Source organism: Myotis brandtii, unplaced genomic scaffold, assembly GCF_000412655.1.
Source record: "Myotis brandtii unplaced genomic scaffold, ASM41265v1 scaffold6, whole genome shotgun sequence".
NCBI classification, from domain to species: domain Eukaryota; kingdom Metazoa; phylum Chordata; class Mammalia; order Chiroptera; family Vespertilionidae; genus Myotis; species Myotis brandtii.
Genome location: NW_005370271.1, coordinates 2,790,699 through 2,818,504, shown reverse-complemented (window position 1 = coordinate 2,818,504; position 27,806 = coordinate 2,790,699). Strand labels below are relative to the sequence as shown.

Here is a 27,806-nt window from a genome sequence, read left to right as displayed (position 1 = left end):
CTCTCTCTCTCTCTCTCTCTCTCCCCCCACCCCCTCCTCATCTCCCTTCCACTCTCTCTGAAAAATCAGTGGAAAAAATATCCTCGGGTGAGGGTTAACCACAACAACAACAAAAAAGAAGAAAAAAGAAAAAGAAAATGTGGCCAACACACCCGCAGGCCTTGGTGCTGTGGAGTGGTGGCCCCCAGGACAGGCTGGATTATGTGGGGCAGTGGGCACCCCAACCCCTGGCAGCTCAGGCAAGGGGTGATATCCTCTGCCTGGAGGACGTTTGTGATCAGGGGAGCCTTATAGAGGACAGGGCATGGAGCTTTCCCTGCAGTTTGATGAGTTGCCAGGTGGCCTGGAGGCTGGACAGTGGGGACTCATTTATTAAAAAATATTTATTGAGTACTTACTATGTGCCAGGCACTGTTCCAATTGTGAGGCTATAGCTGTGAACAAAATGCTGCCTTCAGGAGAACAGCCCTGGCCAGGTAGCTCAGATGGTTAGGGCATCCAGAGCCTTTGGGTGGCTCTCACAGGGCTGTGGGGTGCAGGAGAAGAGCACAGAGCCTCCCCACCCACCTCCAGTGCCCCACAATTGATGTGCTTGTTAGCAAGGAACGGTCCTCAGAGGAACATATGTGCTGTTATTTTTGGGTGATTAGCTGCATGTTGGTGGAGCGTTTGTTTGCCCGTCGTGAATAAACAAAAGCCATTTGTCAAAACGAGAAGTTCCAGCCTCCTCCTCCCCTCACAGGCCAGTTGCTGCTGCGAATTCCTGTTGCATCAGCAGCCAGGCTAATTGAATGCACGGCTCCTGAATAATGAACACACTCATGGAGCCAAGTCTGTGTGCCAGGAGCCTGCAAACATGCAAACCCTGAAGCCGCATGAGATTCGCAGGTGCATCTTTAATGGTCTCATTTTGGAGTTGGGGAAACTGAGGCTGAACATCTTCCCTGCCCCATCCCATGAGTGGGGACTCAGCCATGTCATGAGTCACCGTGGGGCAGCTCAGGAAATTGACTGACATTCCTCCTTTGGAGCCCAACTTGTAAGTGTCAGCAACAGTCAGCTGGAGTAGGTCTTTTCTCTTTTGTTATTTAACACTTTTTGTTTGTTTGTTTTAAATAGGTAATACATTCTTAGGGTTCAAAAATCAAAACAATATAAAACAGCATAGAATGAAAAGATCTAACGCCCACACTTCTCACCATCTGCTCTGTTCTGAACCCTTCATCACAAATAAACCCTTGTATTAGATAATTGTGTATGCTTCTAGTTTTTTTTTGTGCAGATGCAAACAAATATGACTAGGTATTCTTTCAACTCTCTTTTATTTATAATAGGTCCTGCCTTTGCTTTGATGACTTAATGATGTGTCTAGCAGATATTTTCAAACCTAGAGAGATGCTGGCCCTCTGAAGGGGCCAGGTTCTCGGTTAATGGAAGTCTCCTTTCCACCAGCTTTCTTCTTTGCTTGTCCAGTGGGCCTTTTGGGACATTATAGTTCAGTCTTCCTGGTATATCCTGGGGACACTCAGTGAATGCCAGGGCCCACGGGTGGGGACAAGAAAGTTGGGGGCAATGGGGAGCAAGATGCGTAGGAGGAAGTATTTGTAAGATTCTCTTGGTGGTCACAGCACACGCATGGATGCTTTAGTCTGGCATGAAGTCTCTCAACTGGACAGGAACTTGTACTCTCGTCTATCTCTCACCCAATAGTCTTTACCTATCCCTGTAACCCATCATATCTGACACAAAAGGGCAGTCCAGATGATTTCTCTCCTCATAACCCTCGGCATCACAGCAGGTGTTAGGACTGGCATAGGGGGCTTAACCACTGCTCTATCATATTTTGAAATCCTGTCTCAGGACCTACAAGAAAGCCTAGATGACACTACCAAAAGTTTAGTTCAAATTCAGGATCAGATAGACTCACTAGCAGCTGTCACCCTCCAAAATCAGAGAGAACTAGACCTAACTGTGGAGAAAGGTGGGTCTATGCCTCTTTCTGGAAGAAGAATGTTATTTTTATGTCAATCAGTCTGGCCTAGTCAGGGATGCCACCGAAAAATTAACAGAAAGAGCCACAAAGATTAAAGAATGTCAATGAAATTCATGGGACTACTGGCTAAAGAATATAAATTGGTATACCTAGTTACTTCCCTTCATAAGACCATTAACATTCCTATTCCTCATCCTCGTTTTTGGCCCATATATTTTGCGCCATGTTTCCTTCAGGACTGCTTGTGAGCCTTCGCCAACCAGTCCCTCAGGGAAATCATGCTCCTGCAACCCCTCACTCCAACCAGGAGGAATCCATATAGCGTTCCAGCTGACTACAATCAAGTCCATCCCCCTATGATCTCAACGTCCCCCCTCAGCAGGAAGTAACTATGGAAGATATGCCCTCCATCCCTATTCCATAAAACACAAAGGCTGGAATGTTAAGTCTGATCAAATAATTAAATCAATACCCTCTCCCCTGGGAACTGACCTTTAGACCACTTCACAACGGACATTCCCTTTCGCTTAGACCGCATTCCACGTGCCAAGACCATTATCCTTGCCCTCTGGACCTTCTCAGGGACCCACCCAGAGAGTTCTCTGCCCAGAACAAGCCTGCCTAGAGTCCTTTAACATTTCTGACTCCCCATCCCTGGTTGCTGGTGCCATTTTGTGGCTCAGCCCATCTGGTATCCAGATGATCTAAGAAATTTATAATTCTTTACCACTTTTGGCCTTGTGCGTTCCTTCTTTGGTGACCTTAACAGTGTTATCTTGGGTAAGTTAATTCAACTTTAAGTTTCTGATGTCTCATTTGCAAAACAGGGATATTTTAGTCCCCACATTTTAGGGTTATTATGCAGGTTTAGATGCAACAGCATAATGCCTAGCATATAATAAGCACTCATATACAGGGTGGAGCAAAAGTAGGTTTATAGTTGTGAGTATATGAAATACAGAGTTTATTCTTGTGTTAATATTTATTAATTATTTTGCATACAAACAACTGTAAACCTACTTTTGCCCAATCCTGTATATTATCTTTGTGGGGCACTGAGGTAGGGATGAGACTGTGTGGAAGTGACACTGAGTGGTGTTTTGAAGGCTAAGTAGGAGTTCATAGGATGAGGAAGTGGGAGTAGCACATTCTAACATAAATAGAATGAGTCTCCTGATTAACCTTCAGCTATTAACTCCATTTCAAAGAGGATGTAACTAAATCTCATACAGAAGATGTGACCTGCAGAGCTGTGGCCCACACCCTACTCTGTGGCTCTTTAGGTCCGTGGTGGCTGGGGTAGGGGTTGTGGTGTCCACTGGACACTCACTCATGTTCTGTCTGACTCAGAGCCCAGTGGACAATGCTTAACTCAAAATGTGAGTGTTGTTGCTCCCAAGACTCATTCATGATACAACTCATTCATGATGGAACCACTGGGGAAAAGGCTCCCTTTCTCCTCTGCAGTGGCTTAACTGGCCCAGTGAGGGCCTGGAGCTTCCAGCATAAATCTGTATTCTGGTTTCTTCTGAGTAATTGTGTCAGCAAACCAGGGCCTGGGTTTATAAGTTTGGTTGCCATAGAATGTGGGGCAGCCTTGCCCTCTGAATGAGTGTGCCTGAATCAAACAACACTTCTATGTACCCAGGGTTGTATTATGGACAATGCTCTGAAATCTTCAGGTCTGATCATCTGGTGCTCAAGAGCTCAAACCAGTAACTCTCACCATCTCTCAGCTCTGCCCTACTCTGTATGAGCTTCCCTCCCAGGTGGGTTTTCCCATAAGGTAGCAAGATGTCTGCTGGCAGCTCCGGGCCTTCACTGGGCCAGTTCAGCCACTACAGAGAAGAGAGGGAGCTTTTCCCCCAGTGGTTCCAGTTAAAGTCCCAAGTAGGGTTCTCACTGGTCACACTTGGGTCACATGACCATCCCTGAGCCAATCAAGTGGATAAGAAGATGTGGTCCTCTCATAGGTCAGACCAAGGTCACATGGCCACACCAGAGACAGCGGATCCAGAACTATAGGGCTGAGAGTGAATGAGGGGTAGTCCCCCCCAAGTAATATTGGGGTCCTGCACCCAGAAGAAGGGGAGATGGCTGGCAGGCAAACTCAGCAGATGTTTCTTAGGACACCAGAGATCACAGCCTGGTCTGTGAAGACAGACCTGCCTGTTGATCTCTATGACCCAGATGTAGCCAAGTAGTCAGGGAAGACATTGGGGAGCCCTTTAGGGAAAGCATCAGACTGAGCAACAGCATGTGTGGTACCATTAGCCCCTGACAGTGGAGGAGCTGTGCACTGGCACAGTCATGGTCAGCCCTGTGGATGGGGCGGGCAGCCTCCTGACTCCTCCCACATTGTCCTGATTGCAGTGTGGAGTAAGGAGGTGTGATGGAAGGATCTGAGAATCATGGGCCCAACCATCAGCCTGTCCAATGAGGCCTTCCGGGATATGCAGTGGATTATGCAGAAGAGCAAAAGGGTTTTACCAATTAGTACCCACCCTGGAGGAGGCCAGCCTAAGGGAAGCCAGAGAGGGGATTCCTGTCCCCATGGCATCCACTGACCCTTTGTACAGAGAAACCAGAGTTTCCAGGGCAACCAGAGCTCAAGGTCCAGAGGAAGCAGTTTCATTAGTCTGTCCCCAGGGGACTTGGCAGCCAGTTATTAAATGCTCCCAGGGATGGTGAGCCTGGGGGGCAAGGGAAGAAAACAACTGTAGGAGTTGTGGAGGGGGGTGGGGTTGGCTCTGTTGGGACCAGGAAGCCCCTTCTTCTCATGTGAAGGGAGCACTGAGGTGGGGGGATTTTCAGGGCCTAAACCTGTCACCATGGTGCAAACCTCTCCTTGGCAGTAGGGATGGTGTCATGGGCACCTTTGGATGCTGGCAGAGAGCTGGATCAACTCCCAACCTGGTCCCCAGGGTCTTTGGAGGATACACCCTACCCTGCAGCTCCTTGGGTCCATGGTGGCTGGGCTGGGGGTTGTGGTGTCCACTGAACCCTCACTCCCTGTCCTGTCTGTGTGTGAGAATCCTGACAGTTCTATTTGTAGCCTTTGAGGTATCTTCCTGCTCCCATATTGTAGACTATATCATTTTCCCTTTTCTGGTATAGAGAGAAACCTGTGAAGTGAACCAAGTTCCCCAGGCCTCTTCTCCCTTCCCACCAGCCTCTTGGGCCATCGACTCGTAGGACCTTGAATCTCATCAGTGATAACTCACATCTTACTTCCAGTTCAGACTCTCTGCTGGGCAACTGCCTCCTGTACTCTCCGGGGGATGCTCCCAGGCCCCACAGACTCCTCTTCATCACCACCCCTCCCCCCCACTCAAACCAGCTCACCTCTGAGTTGTCCCATCTCAGAGAAGGGTTCCACTGTCTGCCCACTAGCCCAGACCAGAAAACACAGTCATTCCCAGCTTCGTTCCTTCCCTGACTCACCCTAGCCAGCCACACCAGCCTGTTCCTCTTATCCTTAGCTCTCCACTGTCTCCTTCCTCTCCCTTCCCCACTGCTGTGCCCTCGTACACACAGCTTTTGTTCTCTGCTGGAGTCTCCACGTTGGTCTCTGAGCCGCCAATTGACCCTCCACGCTGCCTGTTCATATCTCTTCTTACTTAAAATCTTCAGTGGCTCCCCAGCACCTGTGGATGAAGTTTGGCCTCTGTGGCGGGGCACTCCAGGCCCCACATGGCCTGCCTCCTACTGCAGCCTCTGCTTTCACATCTCCTCCAACCCTTGTCATGCTCCAATTCCCACAATGTGCCATGTTCGCTCATACTCCGAGCCTTTGTTCATGGTGTTCCCTCTCCCTGGAAAGCCTTTCCCCATCTTTGGTTGTAAATCTCAGCCAACCTGAGAGTAAGCTCAGCTTTGACTCCTCCATGAAATGCTTTCTGAACATGCCCTCTCTCCCCGTCTTCCGCAGGATTAGGTGTCTCTCCTGTGGGCTCTGTAGCATCCCACACCCTTCTGATCATGGCACTTATCAGTCTCCATCAGTGTTGACAGCAGATCTGTCCCCTGCCCCCAACTTGGCTGTAGGAGCCTGGAGGGCCAGGATCCGGTATCTTGCTGGTCCTGCTGTTTCTAGCATCCAGCCCAGAGTCAGGCATATGTTTCTTGTCTGCCTCCTCTGACTAGAATGTCAGCTCCACGAGGGCAGTGGTTTTGTTCTCTGTGATGTCTCCTACTTTTAGAACATTGCGGGGCATATTGTAGGTGCTCAATGAACAATGGTCAAGTGACTCAATGAATACTGTGGAGGTACATGCATCCAGATGGGACTAGCACTTCCCCAACTTTGCAGCTCATTTGAACCACCCAGAGAGCTTGTACGAATACTGTCGTCCAGAGTGCACCCCTAACCAATTGAATCAGAATGTCTGGGGGCCCAAAGCAGGCATCAGTATTTTTTAAAGATCCCCAGGTTATTGACTTGCTGCAAAGTTTGAGAGCCACTGGCTGCATCAGACCACTCGGAGCATGGGGCACATGCTGCTGGGTGAGGACACGCACAGCAGCCCACACACACAGGAGGAGGGAGCCGGCTGCAGCGAGGCCTGGCTCTGGGTGGTGGGATGGAGACTTTTTGTCCTAAGTCTCTATCACACTCTCCGGACACCCGCCAAAGAGGTGATTACTTTGCTCTCACAGAATGGATTTTGGCCACGAGTCAAGAAGAGCTCTTGCTTCCTAGCTAACCAATGGCAAATCAATTTGAGGTCTCTGCTGGAGCTGCTGATTAGGTCTGGCGGCCAGGGAGCCTCTGGCTGTCAGGGCCATGGTGTGGCTCCACTGGGCCTGTGGGAGGAAGTGGCAGCCTTGGGCTCCAAGAGCCCAGCCTTCCCTTGGGGGACAGAGGAGACGTAAGTGGGGCTGCTGCCCAGGTGTGTGAGTACAGTCTCTGTTTATTTAGAGTAGTAATATTAATAGTGTTATTCATCATTTATTGAGAATTTGCTGTGTACTGGGCACTTTAATACATTTGTTGCATTAACTAGGCAGAACAGGTATTATTATCTCTGTCTGGGGACCCTGAGAGGTAAAATAAGGTGCTCAAGGTGAAGTGGCTTCAACATAACGAGCCAGACTTGGGACCAGGTCTGTTTGGAAAAAAATCCAGATGTTTGCTTATGATGCTCGGTGGTGTGTTGGTGTGCATGTCTGGATCTGAGCTCCTGTGACCATGCCACATTCAGGTCTGAAAGGCAGTGCCTAGCCAGTGTTTGGCCATGGGGAGGCCCCTGGAGAAGAGCTTGCTGAAGACACAAAGGAATGGATGAATGAAGGAGTATAGTAGGGGCTGAACAAAGATTTGTAGGTGGGCTGAGCTATGCATTTTGAGGTAGGTGGCCTCCTAGATGGTCCCCACCCCCCAATGATCTTCCATGCTGGTGTTCATGCCCACTGTATCCTCCCACAGTGCATCAGAGCTGGTCTATGTGGACAACAGAATACTGTAGAAGTGATGGTGTGTGACTTCTGAGGCTAGGTCCTGAAAGTCTTTGCAGCTTCCACCTGGCTCTCTTGCCAGCAATGTGACCAAACCGTTGTCGAAGTGGATCCTCCAGCCCCAGACAAGCCTTCTGGTGAGACTGTGGCCCCAGCTGACATCTTTTTTTTTTTTTTTTACATTGGCCAAGGCCATTGGTTGATTCTTTTTTTTTTAATATATTTTTTATTGATTAAGATATTACATATGTGTCCTTATACCCACATTACCCCCTACCCTCCCCCCCCCTGCTCCAGCTGATATCTTGATTGCAACTTCACGAGAGCCCCCGATCCAGAACTACTCCAGAGTTCCTGACCCTCAGAAACTGTGGGAAATGAAGACTTATTAGATTAAGCCACTGAGTTTTAGGATTTGTTATGCAGTGACAGATAACTAATACACATTTCTGAGTCTCTTTTGAGCTGAAGAGAGCTTCCTAGAAGAGACAGTCCCGTCTGTCCTCCTTCTCACTTGTGACCCTTGCCCCATTTTACAGTGAGAAGACGAGATATATCTGGTTTTAAACCAGCCGTGGGCAAACTACGGCCCACGGGCTGGATCCGGCCTGTTTGAAATGAATAAAACTAAAAAAAAAAAAAAGACCGTACCCTTTTATGTAATGATGTTTACTTTGAATTTATATTAGTTCACACAAACACTCCATCCATGCTTTTGTTCCGGCCCTACGGTCCAGTTTAAGAACCCATTGTGGCCCTCGAGTCAAAAAGTTTGCCCACCCCTGGAATCCAGGCTTTCCAATTCACTGTTTGGATGACTTGAGGATTTTGATTGAAATGAATTCTTCTTCTTATCCTTTTCACGTCTTCTCCCTCCTTTCCTCTACTCATCTTATTTGTCTTCATCGGTCTTGCCATAGTAATTGTAGCACCTCATAGTGGTGGCTGTCATTTTTTAAGTACCTGCTGCTTGCTGGGCACTGTAGGGGATCTACAGGTGTGACTTTAGTTAATTCCCTCACTGCCCCTGGTGGCGGTGGTAGAGTTAGGTATGGTTATACTCACTGTTATTTTTATTATTTATTTATTTATTTATTTTATTATTAAAGGTAAGGAAACCAAGGTTCTGAGCAGTTATGTCATCTGCCCAAGACAAGACAGGGAGAATCTGGATTCAAAGTTAGGTTTGTTAAAAAACTGAAGCATATTCTCCTTCCTATTATACACCTCTACTTCTGAGCCTTGGTGCCCTCGTGTGTAAAATGGGCATAATCCTGACCTCACAGATGAGCAGCCAGCCCTGTGGGTGGCATGTACCAGGGGCTTAGTAAATGGAGGCTCCCTTGCCTTCCCTCCTTGCCCTCTTAACCCCCCACCCTCCATGAACTTTAAAATGGGTTGTTTGACCCTCGTGTAGACAGGATCATGCCAAGTGCTTCTCACTATGAGAACACTGGGGAGTTGATGTGGCTGAGAGCTGGAGACCACTGGACCTGGAGTCCAAGCAGATGGTAACACCAGCTCTGGCCCCGCCCACTGAACCTGTATAATGTGCCACCTCTGTGCTTGGAGGGGGAAGTGCCCTGGGGGAGTTCACGCAGGGAGAAAGGGCTGGAGCCTGTCTTCAGTCCTGGAGAAGCCTGTGTGTAGAGATGGCTCCAGCTGGAGGATCCCAGCTGAGAAAACCTTGTCCTTGGGGGGTATCGAATCATGTCTCAGATCAGGCAAGAAGCCCCAATTAATTACAAGTGCTAAGTGAGTGGTTGGAAGCAGGATTTGGCAGTCAATTAAAGGTGTGCTGGAGGAGGCTTCTTTAACCCCCTGACTCCTGGTAGCTTGTGGTGTAGGAGAAAGCTGGGACCTGTCTAACTGTAACCAGCTCCCACTGTGGGGGATCCAAGCAGAGGTGCTGTCTACCAAGATGCACTGGAGGGACTCCGGGGACACGGGAGGGTGAATGTGACTTGGGAACTCCTTCCCATTCCAGGCTTCTTGATTTCCTGTGCTTGGGAAATGGTCAGGGCTGCTGGGGGGGCGGGGGCGGGGGATGGAGTGGGGGAAACACATAAAGTACGGTTTGTGCTTCTCCTCTCCTCCAGTGTGGAGAGCAGATGCCCACTGCCCACTGCACTCTCCTCAGAAGCCCAAAAACCCAGCTCATTATTTTCCTCCAGACCTGTCTCCCACTAGTACTCCCGATAATGGAGAGTGGAGCCACCAAGATGGACACACAGGCATTGGTCCTAGACCAGTGGTTGGCAAATTGCGGCTCGGCAAACTGCGGCTCGCGAGCCACATGTGGCTCTTTGGCCCCTTGAGTGTGGCTCTTCCACAAAATACTGACTTCTGCACATGGGCCACGAAGTTTCAATCGCACTGTACGTGCGCGCCCGCACGTGGTATTTTGTGGAAGAGCCACACTCCAGGGGCCAAAGAGCCGCATGTGGCTCAGAGCTGCAGTTTGCCGACTACTGGCCTAGACCTATTGCTGTCCCCCACATCCAATCCTCAGGTCCTGCCAATTTGCCCTCCTATGTCCCTCTAATCTGCTTACTTCTCCCTGTTCCATTGCCACTGCCTGAGGTCAGGCCTCTACATCTCCAACCTTGACTTTGCACCAGCTCATCCCTGGGCTCCCGGCTTCCTCAGCTAACTCCCAATTCATCTTCCTCAATCTGCACATCTGATCATGTCATACCTCTGCTCAAGATCCTTCACTGGCTCCCTATTGCCTGCAGGTAAAGTGCACGATCCATGCGCTGGCCCCCTGGTTGACATCCCAGGCTCTCAGCTTTTCACCAAGAACTCACTGAGTCCCTGCAGTCAGCCCCTGCTTCTCCATTCACATTGGACCACCTTTGTCTCCTCCGGGCCTTTGTTCATGCCAGCCCCTCTCTGCCTGGGATGCCCTCCTTCTCCTCAGGTTGAATCTTCTCACTGCACACTGACCTCTCCTGACTCAGGGTCCAGGGGACCCCCTACTGAGACCGCTCTCCCAGGGGTATGGGCAGATCTGGGAACAGGCAGGAGTGGTGATGTTAGGGCCTAGAGGAGGGAGGGTCAGGTTCTACCTCCACACCCCACTGTCCAGTCGGTGCAGAGAGCTAAAGGCAAAGTGACTGGCCACACAGTAAATGACATGGAGATTGATTGCTTGGGCCCCTAGTCAGCATTGGGGTTCTGGGATGTCAACCAGGGTGCCAGAGGATGGAGGACACTGAAGGCTAGACTCTGGTGGGTGCTGGGAGGCACTGGGGCGCTAGCCAGTCCTCCCCTGATAGGACTCTCAAGTTAGCGAGAGAGACATGTGCAGTGGCATAAGTTACAGTAGAATTTGCAAAGTGCCACTCCTTAAATGCTTGGCACGCTGTTCTAAGAGTGTGGGTGTGGGACCCCATTTACTTCTCACAGCTGTGGAAATCAGAACAGTTACTGTTATCCCCTTTTACTCATGAACAAACACTCAGAGGGGTTCAGTGGCTTGTTCAAGACCACTCTGCCAGGTGGGACAACCCACCAGCAAAGCCAGCACTGTCTGAGCACCCAGCCGCGATGCTCTGCACTGTGTGAGCACAGCACCAGACTCCGCGGTGGGCCGCTGGCCGGGGCTGTGTCAGGGTGGGCCTCACTCAAGAGGTGACATCTGAGCTGGATCTTGAGACTTTAGAGGAATGCACCAGTTGGGAAGGGGAGAATTCATTCCAGGCAGAAGGAACGGAGTATGTAAACATGAAACAGCATGGTATGTGTGGGCATGCTTGGAGCACAGAGTTGTGTGTGGGTCTGACCTAGCAGGTTGGGGTCGTAGCACATCGGGCCATTTTGACAACCTTGATGTTATCCTATAGGCCATGATGGGTGTTGGGAAGAGGAGTGATGCGGTTAAGTTTGTGTTGTTTTTGGTCAGTTTTCTAGGCCGGGTGGGTGGTGGGGATAGGATGAGTGGGAGGGAAGAGGCAGTGACTGGGAGACTAGTGTGTGGGGATGGGAGGTGCCCAGCCAGGAAGTGAAAAGATGAGGCCTGTGTAAGGCAGGGTGATGGTGGAGGGCAGCGAGGGTAGAGGGGGTTCTGGTCTGGTCCTGATTCCTCAGCAAGGCCTGGGAAGTGTCTGTGTCCAGGAGCAATGCTGAGTGATGTCCTTTCTGTGTCCCCAGCCTTCTGCTGCTGGCAGAGTGGGAACTCCATCAATGTTGGTGGGATGACCAATGACAGACCTTGTTCATCCATGTGACTTGGCTCTGTGCCGGATGTCACACCTGAGGAGCTTGGGGTGGCCAGAGATGGGGTGTGGATGTTGTGACCAGGCTGCACCACCAGCTCCTGAGGTTGTACAGTGGCTTTGAAGGGCAGGAGGTGAGTGGCTCTAAATCTCCAAGGCCATCCCTCACTGTGGTCTTGATTGATTTCTGAGGTCATTTCCACAGTGTCTCAGCCAGAAGCAAGGGTAAAACTGATTTTTTTTGTGGCCTCTTGAGCTCTATGGGTCAGCCCCCCTCATGCCAGCTGGGACCCCATATAGCCTTGTTGGTGCCGATGGACAGAAGAGACCAGACAGACCTAGAGCTGCTGTACAAGGTCTTTTCTTTGTTGTCATGGTTGGGTTGGTACATGTTAGCGTCTGCGTCATACAAAGGGGGAGCAACAGCCATGGCTTTTGGTCAGGTTCAGGGGGGCATAAGGGGTGCCCCTCCCCTCCCCCAGGCACTGACACATTTAAAGGAAGCAGAGCAACAAAGACACAGCACAGATATGGGAAAAGGATACCCCCGCATTAGCAGGATGGTCATCCTCATCAGGGCCTCACTAGGACCCCCACCTGCACCCCAGGACCAGCACGAGCACCTCCCATCTCTTCACCTTGAAGAGGAGTAGAGAGGGGAGCAGGGAACACGTGGTGGGGGGCAAATTGTCAGGCCTGGGAGATGTCCTCTCATCCGAGCCAATTGGACCCCAGCCCCCTTGTGCAGTCAAGGGCCTGTGGGATCCTAGAAGGATGGAGCAACTGAGTGGTGGGGGTCAGCAACCCTGCCAGCTGGGTGCCGGGGGCTCTTGGGGCTTGGGGTCTGTCTCATTGCACTCTAACCACCAACTTTTGGGTGGCTTTGCCCACATGAGGGCCCTGGACTGATAGACTTCTGTTCTCTGTCTCTCTTGCCCTTTCTTTCCCCTTTCATGTATCTGTCTGCCTGCCTGCCTATCTATCCACCCATCTGTGCATCTATCTATCTATATATCTATCTATCTATCTATCTATCTATCTATCTATCTATCTATCATACACACACATGGGAGGGTCTCTTGACTTCCTGCTTGTGTGTGGAGGAGACCCCATATGGCTTTGCTGGTAAGAACACCCTCCAGGACCTTCTGGAACTGGAGTGGAGGATGCCCACATCCTTCCTGTCTGAGGTGCATAACATGGCAAATCCAGAGAGGCCTGGTCCCTCCTCTCTGGCGGTAGCCTTCCAGGCCCACAGCATGTCAGTGGCCTTCCTGGAAAGTACACATACCCACCTCGGGCAGTGCGCACTCCCCTGCATCTTGTTCTGTTCTCACCATTTACAATGATTGCTCTTCCTATATCTCTAGCTAGCGGATGTCTGCTATGTATATTGTGTGTGTGCTGAATTCTGGGACTCCCCACCCGGCCTCCCAAGTATGTCACATGCACGTTGCCCCATTTGTGGCAACACTCTCATCCCCTCCCATCCAGTGGAACACACACATCTCCTACCCCAGGCACATCATGTGATTCTCCCTGCCCTGCTAGAGCCCTCCACACATATTTTGTCTCCTCACGAGTGTGCTGCACATTGGCTGCTCTCCAGAGTCAGGTCTGTGTCAGGAATGATAGTCATCATGTTCTCCTGGACCAGAGAGTGATCACCTGGCAGTGGTTAGAGCCAGGTATGCCCCAGGCTGAAATTCTCTCCTTGCTCCCACCTCCCAAAGAACTCCAGTCCTACTGCTGGGACCAGGCTAGAGGAGTCTGGAGAGTCTGGGAGGTGTCCCAGACTAAGCCAGCCAGCCAGCCTGGAGGGCACTCTCCTGTGGGAAAAGCCCCGAGCCCACTCTGGGGGTGCAGAGGGCTTCAGAGACCACCAGGATGCGCTCTGAGGCTCTGGGGTCCCTCAGGCTCATCTGAAATATCTTGTATGGCTGGGTTCCACTACTCATCTGAGCTCCCAGGCCTCGGTCTCCACTGTCCATTTAGCATGATCTGTGCCCTGGCCCCACCTTCATGATCAGTGGGTCCCTGTCAAGGGGGAGACCTCTTTGAACACTTGGGATCCACCCCTGTGTCCAGTGGGTCTCACACACAGGGTGTGTGGAGGTCTAGGGCTCCTGGACTGGGCCCTGCCTATCTCTGCTCCAGGACCCCAGGGCTCTAGAGAATGACCATCCTGCCCAGGATAATAGACATACTCAGACAAGCAGACAATAGGGGTGCAAGGTGGCTCCCCATCACAGACACAGGCACAGATACAGAGACAGGCCCCATGCGGGGCAGGACATGGGCACAGGGAAGGGGCGGGGGCGAGGGAGAAGGGCAAATCCAGGGAGCTGGAGCTGCTGAGGCCCGGCTCCCCAGAGAAGGGACAGACCAGGTACTTTTCTGGTTCCCTAAACATATGGATTGTTTTGTCTCGTCTTTAAAGTATTGCAGTCTAACTGATATGGCTTTAACTATTGGAAATGGACAGAGAAGACACATGTCTCTCTCTGAAATAAAAGCATAAATCCACTAAAATGGAAAACCTGCAGAATGCAAACTGGGGCCAATGGGGCAGGGGCACAGGGGCAGGCAAGTCGCCCCTCCCTAGCCCCAGCTTTGGGGGTAGGCCCTGGCCGGGGCCCAGCATGGCTTCTTGGGGCACTGCCTGGATCTGTCCCAGTGGACGTGTGAAGACCTCAGGCAGGAACCCCCCAAGGGTGGAAGGACTCTAGGCCAAGGACAAGGTCTCCTGTTGAATGTGGCTATTTGTGACAAATGGTTTTGGGGCCAAGAGGAGGCATCTTACCCATATTTTTTCTCTCCAAGAGCTTGTTCTGCATACACCTGCCTTTTTAGAGCCACATACATGCACACAACAGTCTTAGCACATCTAACAACTCTCACACACATTTCTACAACATCTAACACATACCCATCACTCCTAACACACATGATGCTTTGAAAACACATGCAAATACAAGCTCACACATGCAAGCTCTCCCACACATGTGAGATGGCTAGCACACACATAGGGCACAATGTCAACTCATATATACCACCTCAAACAAGCACATATACACAGGCTGCCTAACATACACAATCTCTAACACAGGGACTAACACACACTCACAGTCTCATCTCTCTCTCTCTCTCTCTCTCTCTCTCTCTCTCTCTCACCATATGCACAATCTCTGGACACATAATTGCTGATGCGCTCTCTGCCACGCATACGCATGCATGCATGGACACACAATTTCCTCTCTTGTTGCTTCATGGTCCTCAGTTCTCACAAAACTGACTGAGCAAGAGGCCTTAACAATTTGTGGTGGGAGGAACAAACACCAGTCTCCCACATCCCAGAGGAGAGTTTGTTCTTGGCCGATGAGATGAATGGACAGATGCCTCTGTCAAGTGGGGACTGGCTTTTCCCCAAAGGCTTGGGGCTTTAGCCAGGAAGGGTCCTCCAGGGGACCATGGGGTCCTGGAAGCACATAGACGGGACAGGGTGGTGGGAATGAGGGGTGGATAGGAATGGGGGCAGCTTGGCTGCACCAATGGGGGGGGTCCCATGGCATGGGCCATCGCTGCCCAATGGCTCCAAGTATTTTCTGGGGGGGCCTGGGCAGCCCCTTGTCTGGGCAAGCTGGGCCCAGACTGGCAGTGGGCCCCCCAGATCTAAGTGGAGGGTGGGGGGAACAAGGAGCTACCCTACCCTGGGCCCCTCCACAGATGAGTTAAAGTCCAAAGAGGATCCATTTGGAGGGACTGGCTTTGTGGGGGCTATACCTTTTCAGGTGGTGGTCGGGGCAGGGGTACTCCTGGGTGTCACCAGGGGGAGTGAAGAAGGAGAGCCTCAGCCTCCTTCCCAGAATACAGGGGGCCTCTCAGGCTGGGCCCTCACAGGGCAGGCTTACCCCGACTCCCGTCCTCAGAGCGAGACAACCCAGAACCCCTGCCCTGACCTGGAACCCACTGGGGGTCAGAGGCCAAAGGTCAGCATGCTGGGCAGGGCTGGAATGTGTCATTACTTTGGCTGGCTGGGGACAGTGGTCCTCCTGGCAGTGGGGTGCATGAAGGAATGTATGGGGGTTACCACACTAGCATGGACCTTAGGCTTCTAGAAGGGTGCCCCAGTGCCTCCCACACTGGATAATGCCCCTGCTGGGGAATAGCTGTCTTCCCTTTTTCAAGAAACTTGGGTGTGAGGTGGGGTTGGATACTCTGGGATGAAGGGTGTATGAGGGAGTGCTAAGGAGATGAGCCCCTAGCCAGGGACAGGTGGGCAGAGGCCAACTGAGGTTTTCCCTGTCAGAACTGAGACTTAACTGAATCAAAAGAAAAGAAAGAACCAAAAAAAAAATAGTAACAAGTGGAGTGGGGATGGGCAGGAGGGCTGGTTACTTCTTGAACATGTCCTGCAGCGGCCCGGGCAGGTATTTGAGCACCGTGTCCAGGATGCTCTCCTCCTCCTCTTCCTCCTCATCCCCGCAGCCCGCAGGGATGGCCTTCTTGGGCCGCGTCAGGCTCCCCTCGCAGGGCTGCTCCAGGGCTGCCTTCTCCTCAGCTTCCTTCTCTTCCTTCTTCTTCAGCCCATACTAGGGGGAGGGGGAGGGCAGACATGAGCATGAACAGGGCAAGGAGAGAGCTGATCTCAAGGTCATGCAGACTCAGCTGGGGCAACTCATGAGAACTCCCCCAGCCTCAGTCCTCTCATCTATAAAATGGGGATAAGGATACCTTCTTGTAGAATTATGTCTGTCCCCAGAAGTAGAGAGGCGGTGTGTGGGGTTTCCTTTAAAATCAATACCTGCTCATAATGACTTCTCTGCTCTTTTGAAATTGCCGAAATCTGAAAGTTCTCCCATATGTTTGGACCCGAATTTTGGTGACAAAACTTGACTTCAACTGATGGAAGGCTACTTATAATCTTGATTTATTGTAGTGGTGTGGCCAGACATGTATTAATCTGTTTGGCATAGGGTGGCAGTCGCAGACCCACTAGGAGTGATACCTAACAGTAACAGGTGCTCAGGGCCCTATGGTACTTTTCAAAAATCCCCAAATTCTGGATTCTAAACATATTTGGTCTCAAGGGTTTTGAATAGGAGATTGAAGACCCATAGCGGCAACATTAGGGAGCACTTCCTATGTGCATCATCATTTGTAATCACCATAGATCCTTGAGGGAGGTGTTCCTGTAACATACATTTTTCTGATGAGAATATTGAAGCTCAGAGAGAACTAGGTCTAAGGTCAGAGCTGGGATTCAGGGGAACTTGAGGCCAGGGTTTGGGGACCCATTGTTCCCCTGTGCCTCCTACACTCCAGGGTGGGCAGGTGGGTGGTGCTGACCTTGTCTCGGATCTGCTGCCGGACCTTCTCACGCTCGGCCTCCATGCGCGCATGCTTAGCCTTGCGCTCCTCCTCCTGCTGCCGCAGCGCCTCCTGCCGCTCCTCTTCCTTTTTCTGTGCATCTGGGTCCTTCTCCTCCTCTCCCCCCAGCATTTTCCCCATGTCCTTGGTGGCCCCTGCAGGGGAGGGGTTGGGAAGGGAGAGAATGAGGTCAGGGGTGCCCAGAGTTGGGATAGCAGTGCCTGGTGCCCCGAGGGCCTCTCCCATCTGGGTTCAGACCCTGGTTGAGGGGTTGGGCCTCACCTCCGAGGGCCTGCTTCATGACGAAGTCCATGCCTATGACTCCGGTTAGCGTGCCCTAGCCCACAGCTGAATTTGCATGCAGGGCTCCTGGCAGGCCTGGCTGGGGAGATTTGCCAACCTGCAAAAGAGGAGTTGGGAGTTAGATGGGAGAGACCTCTGCACAGGCAGGTTGCTGGAGTTAGACAGACGGTGGCCTCATCCAAGTTCACAGGCACCATGGGACACCATCAGTCTGAGGCCAAGACGCAATGCCCTTGAACCGCAGGGAAAGGTGCTATTTCTTGAGCACTTGCTATGTACCAGGCACACCATATGCTGCCAAATGGCTCAGATCCCTATTTTATTTTATATATATTTAAATTAATTTCAGAGAGTAAGGGAGAGAGAGAGAGAGAAACATCAATGATGAAAGAGAATCTTTGATCATCTGCCTCCTGCACGCCCTGTACTGGGGATTGAGCCCACAACCTGGGCATGTGCCCTTGACCGGAATCGAACCTGGGACCCTTCAGTCTGCAGGCCAATACTCTTTCCACTGAACCAAACTGGTTAGGGCTAGATCCCTATTTTAAAACCATCTTGACTGTATTGCTTGAATTTGATTATAGTCAGGAGTCTTAGAAAGAGCCTCTCATTTGGATGCAGGCAGAGCAAGGTTCTACTAGTAATGTCACCCTCATTTCTTATTTGCTATGTGTCTTTCAGGCAAATTACTGAACCTTTTTGAACCCCACTTTCCTCCTCTATAAGATAGAAATGGCAGTGCCTCCTTTCCCGGAGCTACTGTGGAGACCAGAGAATTCCAGCCTGGGCCACTGGATTGACCCCTAGATGGAATGAGAGTGTGCTCAGGGCCCCACAAATCAGGGCAGGTGAGGAAGTGAAAACAGCTAGCTTGGATGAACATATCCAGACTTCTGAAAACAGGCAAATGGAGAAATACATTATTTTTATTGTAGTATACATGCAAGTTTGTTGTTTATAGCTTAATATTTATTTTGAATTACACATAGGGGGTTAGAGACATGATACTCTTCTTGGGGCTTAGAACCTTTAAAGTACCAAGCACGGGGCCTTATAAGCACTCAGCTTATGTTAGTCCTCCTTCCCTCTCCCTAAATCACTGACTTTCAGTTTTATTTTATTTTTTAATTGTTATTATTTTGCCTCAGAAGATTTTATTCAAATAAAAGCTTAATGAGAATCTCAATATGCAAAATATGTAGAAGTGGAACTATTCCAGTGGTGGGGGCAGGGGTAAAGAGCCTGGAGCCCCCCCTCCACCCTTGGCCTCCTTTGTACCCTGTTTCCTCCACATCCCTAAGAATTTGAACACCGGTGCTCTAACTCCTAGAGGTTTCCTTTTTATTTTAACCATTTAGTATCACTGGTTCTTTCATAGGCAAAGCTGCCATAAATCTCCTTTTGGGTGTGGATGGGACATCCGTGAGCTGTCCAAAGTGTGATGTGGCTTGATGGTCAATTGAGGGCAGAATGACTTCCCAAGGCCTTTCATCCCACACAGCCTTGGGGTCTTTGTGTTTTGCTAGAAGGAAAAAGGTCCTGCGAAATGGTGGCAGAGAAGCCAGACCAGATATTGCAACCAGGTGGAGTTCAAGGTCACTTGGTTTTCAGTTGCTGATGGATTTCCCTCATTTCTTTCAAAACGAGAAAACATATTGTCAGAGTGAGATCTTTCCATAAAATGGGGCCTGAGAGTCTACTTGAGATGTCTTCATGGTCAGACCACCTGAGAAGTTGGTTGTTTTGAGGAGGGAAAATCATGATGGAGTAGAAAAAGTCCCCATGGGCTTTGGCATCAGACACACTGGCTCCAGTACTGACTGGGTCCCTGGGAAAGCTTCATTGTGTTCCCTACAAAATGGGGTATGTTAAGGCTACCCTTCTACTGGTGTTTGAAGGAGAAGACAAGAAACTGGCCCAGTGCCTGGTGTGTGGGAACTCATTAATATTAGCCACTGCTGACTGCATGTTGACGAGGACATACCCAAACGGACCAGCACTTGTAGGAAATGCAAGAGAACCCACCCTGACCCAACATTCTGAGCTTGAAGATTGCTCAGCTCAGTCTATCAAGGTGTTTCGTTTGGTTCCAAACATTGTAAAGAGACTGCATTTCTAAGAACAGGGATAAAACACACAACTTAAACATTGAATGGTTCCAGGAACCATTGGGTTCCTCCTCCTGTGTTTACTCGCTGCTCAAGGAATTGCAGGTGGTGGTAGAAGACACAGGACTCTAATTCGAGATATTTCAAATTGGTTGACAGGGCACCTGGACTTTAGTTCCAGCCTCCTCCCGAAGTTGCTGCTTTGGCACGTTTCTCGTGACCAGGTGTTCCTTCTGAGCCCTTTCCCGGGCACTTCTGTTCTAAAGTATTTGCACTGCTGGCCACTCCACCGTATCCTTAAACCCCTCTCCTCTCTTGGTTCTGTTATTCTCTCTCCCCACCACCCCATCTCCTACTGCTCTCTCTCCTCTACTTCTCTATTTTCCTTTCACTTCTGTCCCCTCTTCTCTATCTCTGTCCTTTGCTGTCTCCTCTTCTTCCTCTTGTGTCTTCAATGAAGATGTTCTCAGGACTCTGGACTTAGCCATTTCCTCTCTCACCTTCCCCTAGGGAAAAATGATCCTTTCCAGGGGCTTTAATAATCTCTGATACTGATGATACCTAGATGTTTTTTTCTGGGCACTGCTCAGACTCAACATGCTATCTTTCTACACCAAACCGTCTCCCTCTCCAGACTCCCCTGTTTCCATTCATTCATTCATTCATTCATTCAGCAAACACTGATTACCACCCCTCCCCCCCAGTATGCAGTGTATCCACTCAAGGGCTGAGTCTTCTCCATGCTTATGTCCATATTGCTCTAGGTGCATCCTACTCCGGGACTGCTGGGATTACTTAACCAGGCTCCTGGGGTCCTCCCCAGAGCTTGTTGCCCACTCCCCGTATGGTCCTCTCAGCTCTTAAGCAGTGTCTTGTTCACCCTGTCAAGACTTTACTAACCAATATCTCAAGGCCCAATGTCCTCTTATACCATCCCGCTCAGCAGGTGACCTTCCTCCACACTTCATGTGATGCAGGGGAAGGCTCTGTGAGCTTTGGGGTCAGGCATACCTGACAGGGATCCTCAATCTGCTACTTTTTAGCTGAGTGATAATGAGTAATTGACTTAACATCTCTGAGTCTCAGTCTTTGTTATAAAGTGAGGATTATAATACCACTTTGAAAGGTTGGAACAAACCTAGGAATGTGTTTGGCACATGATGGAGGCTCAGTAAATGGTGGCTGTTATCATTATCAAAATGATTAATGCCAGCTAGTATGAGCTCCTGTGACTTCCCCTCCTCCTAGCTCCTGAGGAAGAGGACCCCTCCTTCCCTGGGAGCCAACCCATCGGCCTTCACTCCAGATTTTCTCTCTTCGCACCTCCTCCTCGATCCATTCATCACTCCCTGTCCCTCACATCTCTAACCGCATCCTTAGGTCTTTTATCCCCTCCTTCTCCAACTCTTGCCCTGACCCCATCCTTTTCTTAATCGCTGCCCTCTTACTTCATGGCGAGAGTCTTTACCTGGTGTCTCTGCTTCTTCACCTCCCAGTTAAGCCCTACAGCTCTGTGAGATCCGGGATTTGCTGCTTCTGCAGTGCCACCCAAACTACCCTAGTCAGATTCGCCAGAGGCTGCCTAACCGTTAGACCCAGGAGTGTTTTCACAGCCCTGGTCCTCCTCCATCCCTGTGTAGCATCAGATGCTGGAGATGACCCCTACCTGCCCCTGCCCCCCAGGTTTTTTCTGCTTTCTTGAACTTCCTGAATTCCATGACACAGCACTCTGTGGTCTTCTTATCAGACAGGTTCTCTCTCTCTCCTTTCCTGACTCCTGTCCTTTCAAACAGCAATTTTCAACTTCTTTCATCTCCTGGCTACATAAACTAATTACTAAAATTCTGGGCACTTCAGAAAAAATATTTTTTTGCCAATCTGACAGAAAAAAAATAGGTGTAATTTTGATTCATTCACACCAGATGGCTATTGTTGTGTTGGCTGTTGTCATTTTTTGTTTCACAATCTGAGGGAAAAGAGGTCAGTGCCCCTGACTAAATAGGCAGGTATTGCATATTTTAAACATTCTTGCAGCTCACCAGTGTGCAGTGGCATGCTAGTTGAAAATCGCTGCTTTAAAATGTAGCTGTTCATTAGGGAATCTCTCTTCCTTTCCCCTCCTACTGCCCCTCCCTCCCCCACTATTTCCTTTGGGAATCTCACCTACTCTTATAGGTTTATGTCCTTTTATAGCCACAGATTGATTCCTCCCCCCCATCTCACCCTCCTCCCTTCACCCACTCTCCTCAAACCTGCACATTTAACTCTCGGCTGGGTATTGTCACATGGATAATCTCAATTTATCCTGTCCAGGGAGCAGTCTCATCCTTGCCTCCCCCACCCAACTATCTTCTCCTCCAGCATGCTTGGTTACACTTGCCTCAACTGAAAACTCTAGACTCAGCAACTTCTTCATTTATTCACTCACACACTCACTCACACTATAAATATTCTTAGAGCACCTGCTCTCTGCCAGGCATTGTTCTGGGTGCTGAGGCTGTGGCAGGGCACAAGGGAGTCCCAGCCTTTGCTGTCACAGCATTCAGCTGGCTGGGGAGGCAGACACTGGACAAAGACCACACAAGGAATTGGTGAGTTACAAATGGGATGGGTGCTGAGGGAGAAGTCCGGAGACTGTAGCTTCACAATCTGTGTTCACACCCTCCTCTCTCCTGTGGCTGCTATAATGCCTTGGTTGGGGCCTCAAGGCTCTGGATTTGTGCATACATTTAAACTGTCTCTCCTCCAGCTCTCATCCATCCTCCACACGACCGTCTGATTAATCTTTCTAAAGGGCAGGTCTGCTCATGCAAACACACCCTGCCATGGCTCCACACGACCTGTTAAACCAATCAGAGTCCTTGTGCTGACCTTCAAGTCCAGCACAGTCTAGCACCTGCCTGCTTTGCCATTCGTTTCCCACACCTTGCATGTGGCTCTGCCTCAGCTGTGCCCCAACACAGAGTATGCCTTCTAAACCCTGGGGCATTTGTTCATGCTGTTTCCACAGCCTCGAAACCTCTTAACCTCATCTCTGCCAGTTCAAATCCTGGTTCCACTACTTATAAGTGACCTTAAGCAAGTGATTTAATCTTTTCTCATTTGTAAAATGGAGACAATAACACCTATGCCCAAGGCATGTTGTGAACATTAAAGGAGATAATGCAGTGTTTGGCACATAGTAGGTGCTCAGTACATATTGGCTGTCATCACCATCATTATCATCATTGTCATCATCATCATCAGCAGCAGCAGTACTCATTTTCAAAGATGCCTCTAATTGTCACTCCTTCCATGAAATTTCCTGGGTCTCCTCAATGAGATATGATGATGTCTTCCCCTGTACTTGCTAAGGCAGCCTTGACTACCTCCAGCTCGTGCCCTCTGTCCAGTTATGTGTCTTTCTCTTCCCGGTCCCTCTGGGCTCCTCCCTGTATCTTGTGCATTTTTCCAATCCCAGTGTCTGCAGCATCTCCTGGTTCATGGTGGAGCCAGCTGGATTGAATTTAATGTTCTGTGTCAGCAAGTATGTGAGGATGTACGCGTTCGAGGTATGATCTGCATTCTGACTCTGAACTTAGGCAGCGTGTGTGCGCGCGTGGGCGTGTGCAGGCGTGTGTGTAGGGATTTGCCATATGCCTGTAGGAGTGCTGAGGTCCAGCAGGTTGTGTGCAGTTGAGGATTTCGTCTAGACCGCCAGGAGGCGCTCCTCAGCGGTTCTGCGGGGAGCTTTGGTTTATCCCGCTGCTGGAAGGGTGGTGGTGGTGGGGATGCTGGGCTGGGGGAGGGGAGGCAGAGCAGGGGGTGGGGTAGGGCAGCTGCAGCACCCGGTTTCCTTGCCTTCAGCATGCCCTGGACCCAGATCGCATCTGCAGCTTCTCCCTGACTCCCTCCCAGCGGGTCCCAGCCCGTCCCAGCCTGAAGGCTGCAGAGGCACCTCCTCAGGCTCTGCCTCCTGAGCCCCAGCCTGTTTAGGAACTGGGCTCCTGCCACCTGACAAGTAGACGCGAGGCACCTGCAGTGTGTGTCCTTGTAGAGGTTTTTCTGTTTTTTGTTTGTTTGTTTGTTTGTTTTTTAATGGCTCAAGTCCAGGCTACTAGTATATTCACTGAAACTCAATTCAACACTCATTTGCTTTTTTGCCACCCTCAACTAACAGGGATTGTCCGTCTATCCCCACCCCACCCCAAGCCCCTGGAAGGAAGCACTGGGGGAGGGGAAGGGGCTGTGGAGAATGGAAGGGGGTAGGGCACCTGCTCCGGGAGAAGAGCAGAAGTGGCTGGGGCTTTGAGCCCCCTCCCCCCCAACCCCCAGAATAGGGAACAGGAACCCTGGCGCCCCTCTCACAGACCAACATAGCCAGCACCTCTGCCCAGCTCTTCATAGGCCACCGAGAGTGCCCCTCCCCCAACACATAGGCTCCAATCTCAAGACCCAGCCAGGTCTCAAACTTTGCCAGGGGAGGGGGCAGAGTGGGGCAGGCGACGGCATAAAAGAGATTCTCCCTAATGACCCTAGGCGGCTTGCTGTGCTGCCCAAACCTGCGCGCCTCCTCTGAGAACAAATAGTCCCTTTGGTCCCCCACCCCCAAACGGTGGTTAGGCTTTCCCCTCCTCTTTGGTCTGTCTGCTCCTCTCCCGCCGACCTCTGACTCACTCCGGGAGCCCGAACTGTACCCCACGGGGGGGGCTTCCTCCTCTGGGGGGAAGAGGGCCCTGGCAGGCTCTCGCTAAGTAGCTTGGATCGAGATCCCCACCCCCACCCCAGCTCGAAGTTGTTCTCTGGGTTCAGACTTGAGTCTCCCATTGCCCTCGGGGCGGTCCTGACTCCCCAGGAGCTGGGCTGTTTGGAGCTTCTGCCCATGGCGGGGGCGCTCCTGGGGGTGGGAAGGGGGCCCATACCTTTTCCCAGTTTATGCGGCTTCACTCCCTTTCAGCCTGCTCGCTCCCCCCTCGCAGGGAGCTGTCCTTTCAGTACCACGGCCAGCGGCCAGCGCGCCCCGGGAAGGTGCTTGCTACTGCCATGCAGCCTCCCAATCCTGTGCCCGAGCAGTCTTGGGGTACTGTACCCCCAAAGCAATAAACCCCAGCCTCCCGGGATGCCCTGCGGCCTCGAGACGAGAGCCGGGACCCTGTTGCCCACAGCCCGGCTCCGCCCTCCCGGCCCATGGCCAGCACCGACCTGGCGGTCCCTGCTACCGTCTGAGCCACTGCAGGGCTCCGGCTGGACTCAGCGAGGCGGTTGCTTCTGCTATTCCAGCTCCCGCCGCTTCGCAGCCTCGTGCAACTCCGCCTGGCGAGCTGGGGCCGCTGCTGCTGCCAGAGACGCCCTCCAATCAGGCCCCTCAGCCAGGCCCTGACGTGCTACTGCTCCCCTTTCAGATGGGAAATTCAAATCTCTCTCCCTCTCTCTCCTCTCATCCTCTCTTTCTCTGCTCTCCCCCCTCTCTCCCCTCTCTTCTTCCTCCCGCTCCCTTTCCCATTTCCCCTGCTTTCCCCCTCTCTCCTCCCTCCACTCCCCTTTGTCCTCTACCTTTGCCTGCCCTCCTCTCCTTGCCAATCCCCCCTGCTGCCACCTGTCCTGGCCACATGTCTTAGGACCACAAACTAGCTGCTTTAATGCCCTGAGGGGCAGTGGGAGCAAGGGGATGGAGGAAGGGTTCTTTAAAGCAGAACTCAAAGGCCATCTGTGCAGGAAAGCCCTCCTTGATTCCGCCAGGTGGAATTGGGCGCACTCTCCTCACGGTTCCCACCCCCCTGAGACACACCCCGTTCCAGGAGCCCCTGTTCCTCTGTTTGCACGCCTCTTTCCTACAGGACAGGATTGCCACCAGATCATCTCTGCAGCCTCTCAGTACAGTGTCCCACTACATGGGCACTCAATGAACATTGCTGAATACTGGTCAGGTCCCCATAGGGGTGAGGAGCCCTCCACGTGGACCCCGAGGCTGAAGACAGCTGCAGCATTGCCGTGGACCGTGAGCAAGCCCCGCCCTTCTAGATCTGCTATCCTGTGAAGAATAAGGAACCCTTTGGGAAACTTTATTCTGGAAGGCCATTTCCTTCTCTCCTAGGCCCAGGGAAGAAAAGGGGACTCCAGGTGGCAGGACAACATCTGCCCCCACCCTTGGCCTTTCCTCCTCCTCTCCCACTCTTTTTGTTTGTTTGTTTGATTTACTACTGTCTCATAATGAGCCTTTCCATCCCACCTGCCATCTTTTGGCTCTAAAATGAGTCTTTTAATCCAGCCGGATGTGTAGGAAAATGGCTTCAGAGAGGAGGGCCTTGGCCCAGGACTTTAAAAAATTTGCAAGAGATTGCACATCAGTCAGGGTCATGCCAGAGTGGGGATGACTTCTGCGTTGTAAGGGGATGGCTTTTTTTCCAAGGAGGGAGCGGCAAGAGCTGCAGAGGACCGGACCTGGGAGAGGAAGGAGGCATGCTTTTGTTCCAGTGAGGGGGGACTGTTCCTTTGTACATGTTCACAGCAGAGGCCTCAGAGTAGGGAACCCCCTCCCCACAAGTCAGAGGCCATTGGTAGACCCCCTTCCTCACCTGCAGAGTCTCTTCTGAAGCTCATCTCTGTTCTCCCCTTACAGGCTGTGGGCTGGTATAGGGAAGGTCCTTCCTTTATGTCTGAGTGCCCTGCTTGGCACCATGTTGGGCCAATGGCATACTCATTCTTGATTTCTCTTCCCTTTCCTGTGGCAGACACTAATGGAGAGGGGCAGAGGGGAGAGTGTTTGGTTAGAATGACAGATTTGGCACTAATGCCTGAAGGGAGTTCTGGGCAGGGAGATCTGACATCCTGCCATTTCAGGAGCCACAGTCCTTCCTCCTTCCTTCTTTTTCTCTGTTCTTCTAGAATGGGATCTGGCCGGGAGCCTGTAGTTACAATTGGGGTTTTTCCATAACAGACATTGCCTTTGACATGGATGTCGACCAAGCTGGGCTAAAAACCCAACTTAACTTTCAGAAAAATATGGAGCTCAGTTCTGGGCACCACAATTTAAGATAGAATTTGATAAGATCAAGGCTGTTTAGAAGAGAAGGGGGTAGTTTGGTGTGGGCTCTGGACAGGTCAAATGAGGGAAGGTTGAAAGATCTGAGGATGTCTCCGCTGAAGGAGAGAGTACTGAAGGGGGATTAGCCCTCCCAGGGCTGGCAGGTCTTGCTCAATTTGTAATACTAGCACTTATGGTGCCTGGCGAAGTAGGTGCTAAGGATATGCTTGTTGGATGAATGAATGACCATTGAAAAGGAAGAAGAGTACTATTGTTTTTGCTGGTGCTGAAGACAGAATTAGGGCAATGGGGGAAAGGTAAAGGGAGCAGACAGATGCTCTAAAGACCGTCTACCAATTGCAGCTGTCCAGCCATAGTATGAGGTGCCTCATGCGAGGTGGTGAGTTCCCCAGCCCTGGATGATGGCAGTTGGGTGACAGGTGACAGCTAAAACCCCCTTTGAACCCAAGTTTCTATGAGTCTATTAAAACTGCATGAGCTGACACGAATCATATCTAGCTGCAGAAAATCTTACTGATGAATAAAAGGACAGTCAGTCAAGTTTTGGTGGCTTCATCCCTATTGAATGATTAGGGTAAATCATGACACATTAGCTATTGGTGCTTCCTGTCAAGAAAAGATGGTGGAGAGATGAGTACTTGCTCCTTATTCAGTGTTACCAGTTTGGACATGGTTCCCAAATGCTCTGTTATCACTGCAGAAAAGTTGCTAAATATTATAAGCATTTCCTAGTGATTATAATACTACTAATCAAAGCAACCAACTGGGTCCCCAATATATCTCAGGAGCTCGTTTTGGTGCTTTGCATAAATTACATCTTTCCTTTAGTTCACACAAACCCCTATTTTCAAGATGGGGAAGACAAGGCCCAGGGTAATACAGTGAGTCTTGGGCAGAGCCAGGATGCCAGCCCGGGCCTGCCTGTCACCGCACGCTGGGGTCCTTCCACCACACGAGTCTGCTCCTCTTCTGACACATCCCACAGCCTATGGAAATGTAACTTTTGCTCTGCAGATATTTTTTTACATTGACATTTACAGTCTTTCCTATCTCCAGTTTCTCACTAAAAAATAAAATAAAAATGAATTCACACCCAGATCAGGGTCCTCATGTCATGTGGGTTGTCAGCATTTTCTTCAATCTCCTGCATCTTTAATCCAGCCAGCTGCCAGTCACCTCCCCCACCCTGGCCTCCGGTCCTTGCAGAGCCTGCTCTCTGGACAGCTAAGAGTCACCTGGTAAAATATGGATATGGTTCTGCTTAAGGTGGCTTACCCTGGCTGCTGCTGCTGAATTTCTTCTTTTATTTATGAGCTCTCTGGGCTGGG

At 50.9% G+C, this 27,806-nt stretch overlaps 1 protein-coding gene across 4 annotated transcripts in view; it reads right to left on the bottom strand.

The window, feature by feature from the left end:
* Positions 1–12,015: 12,015 nt before the first annotated feature.
* Positions 12,016–27,806, bottom strand: part of CPLX2 (complexin 2) — a 70,974-nt gene continuing 55,183 nt past the window's right edge. Inside the window, exons 1-4 of one of the 4 annotated variants that reach the window (XM_014550385.1) lie at positions 26,009–26,167; positions 17,323–17,440; positions 17,020–17,195; positions 12,016–16,262 (exon numbers count right to left, since the gene is read on the bottom strand). In XM_014550385.1, coding sequence (XP_014405871.1) covers positions 16,065–16,262; positions 17,020–17,195; positions 17,323–17,353 — 405 coding nt within the window. In that variant the 5' untranslated portion in view covers positions 17,354–17,440; positions 26,009–26,167 and the 3' untranslated portion in view covers positions 12,016–16,064. Of the gene's footprint in view, positions 16,263–17,019; positions 17,196–17,322; positions 17,441–24,355; positions 24,546–24,635; positions 24,834–26,008; positions 26,168–27,806 lie in introns of those variants that run through there. The other 3 variants (XM_005879392.2, XM_005879394.2, XM_005879393.2) reach the window with 3 other exon arrangements.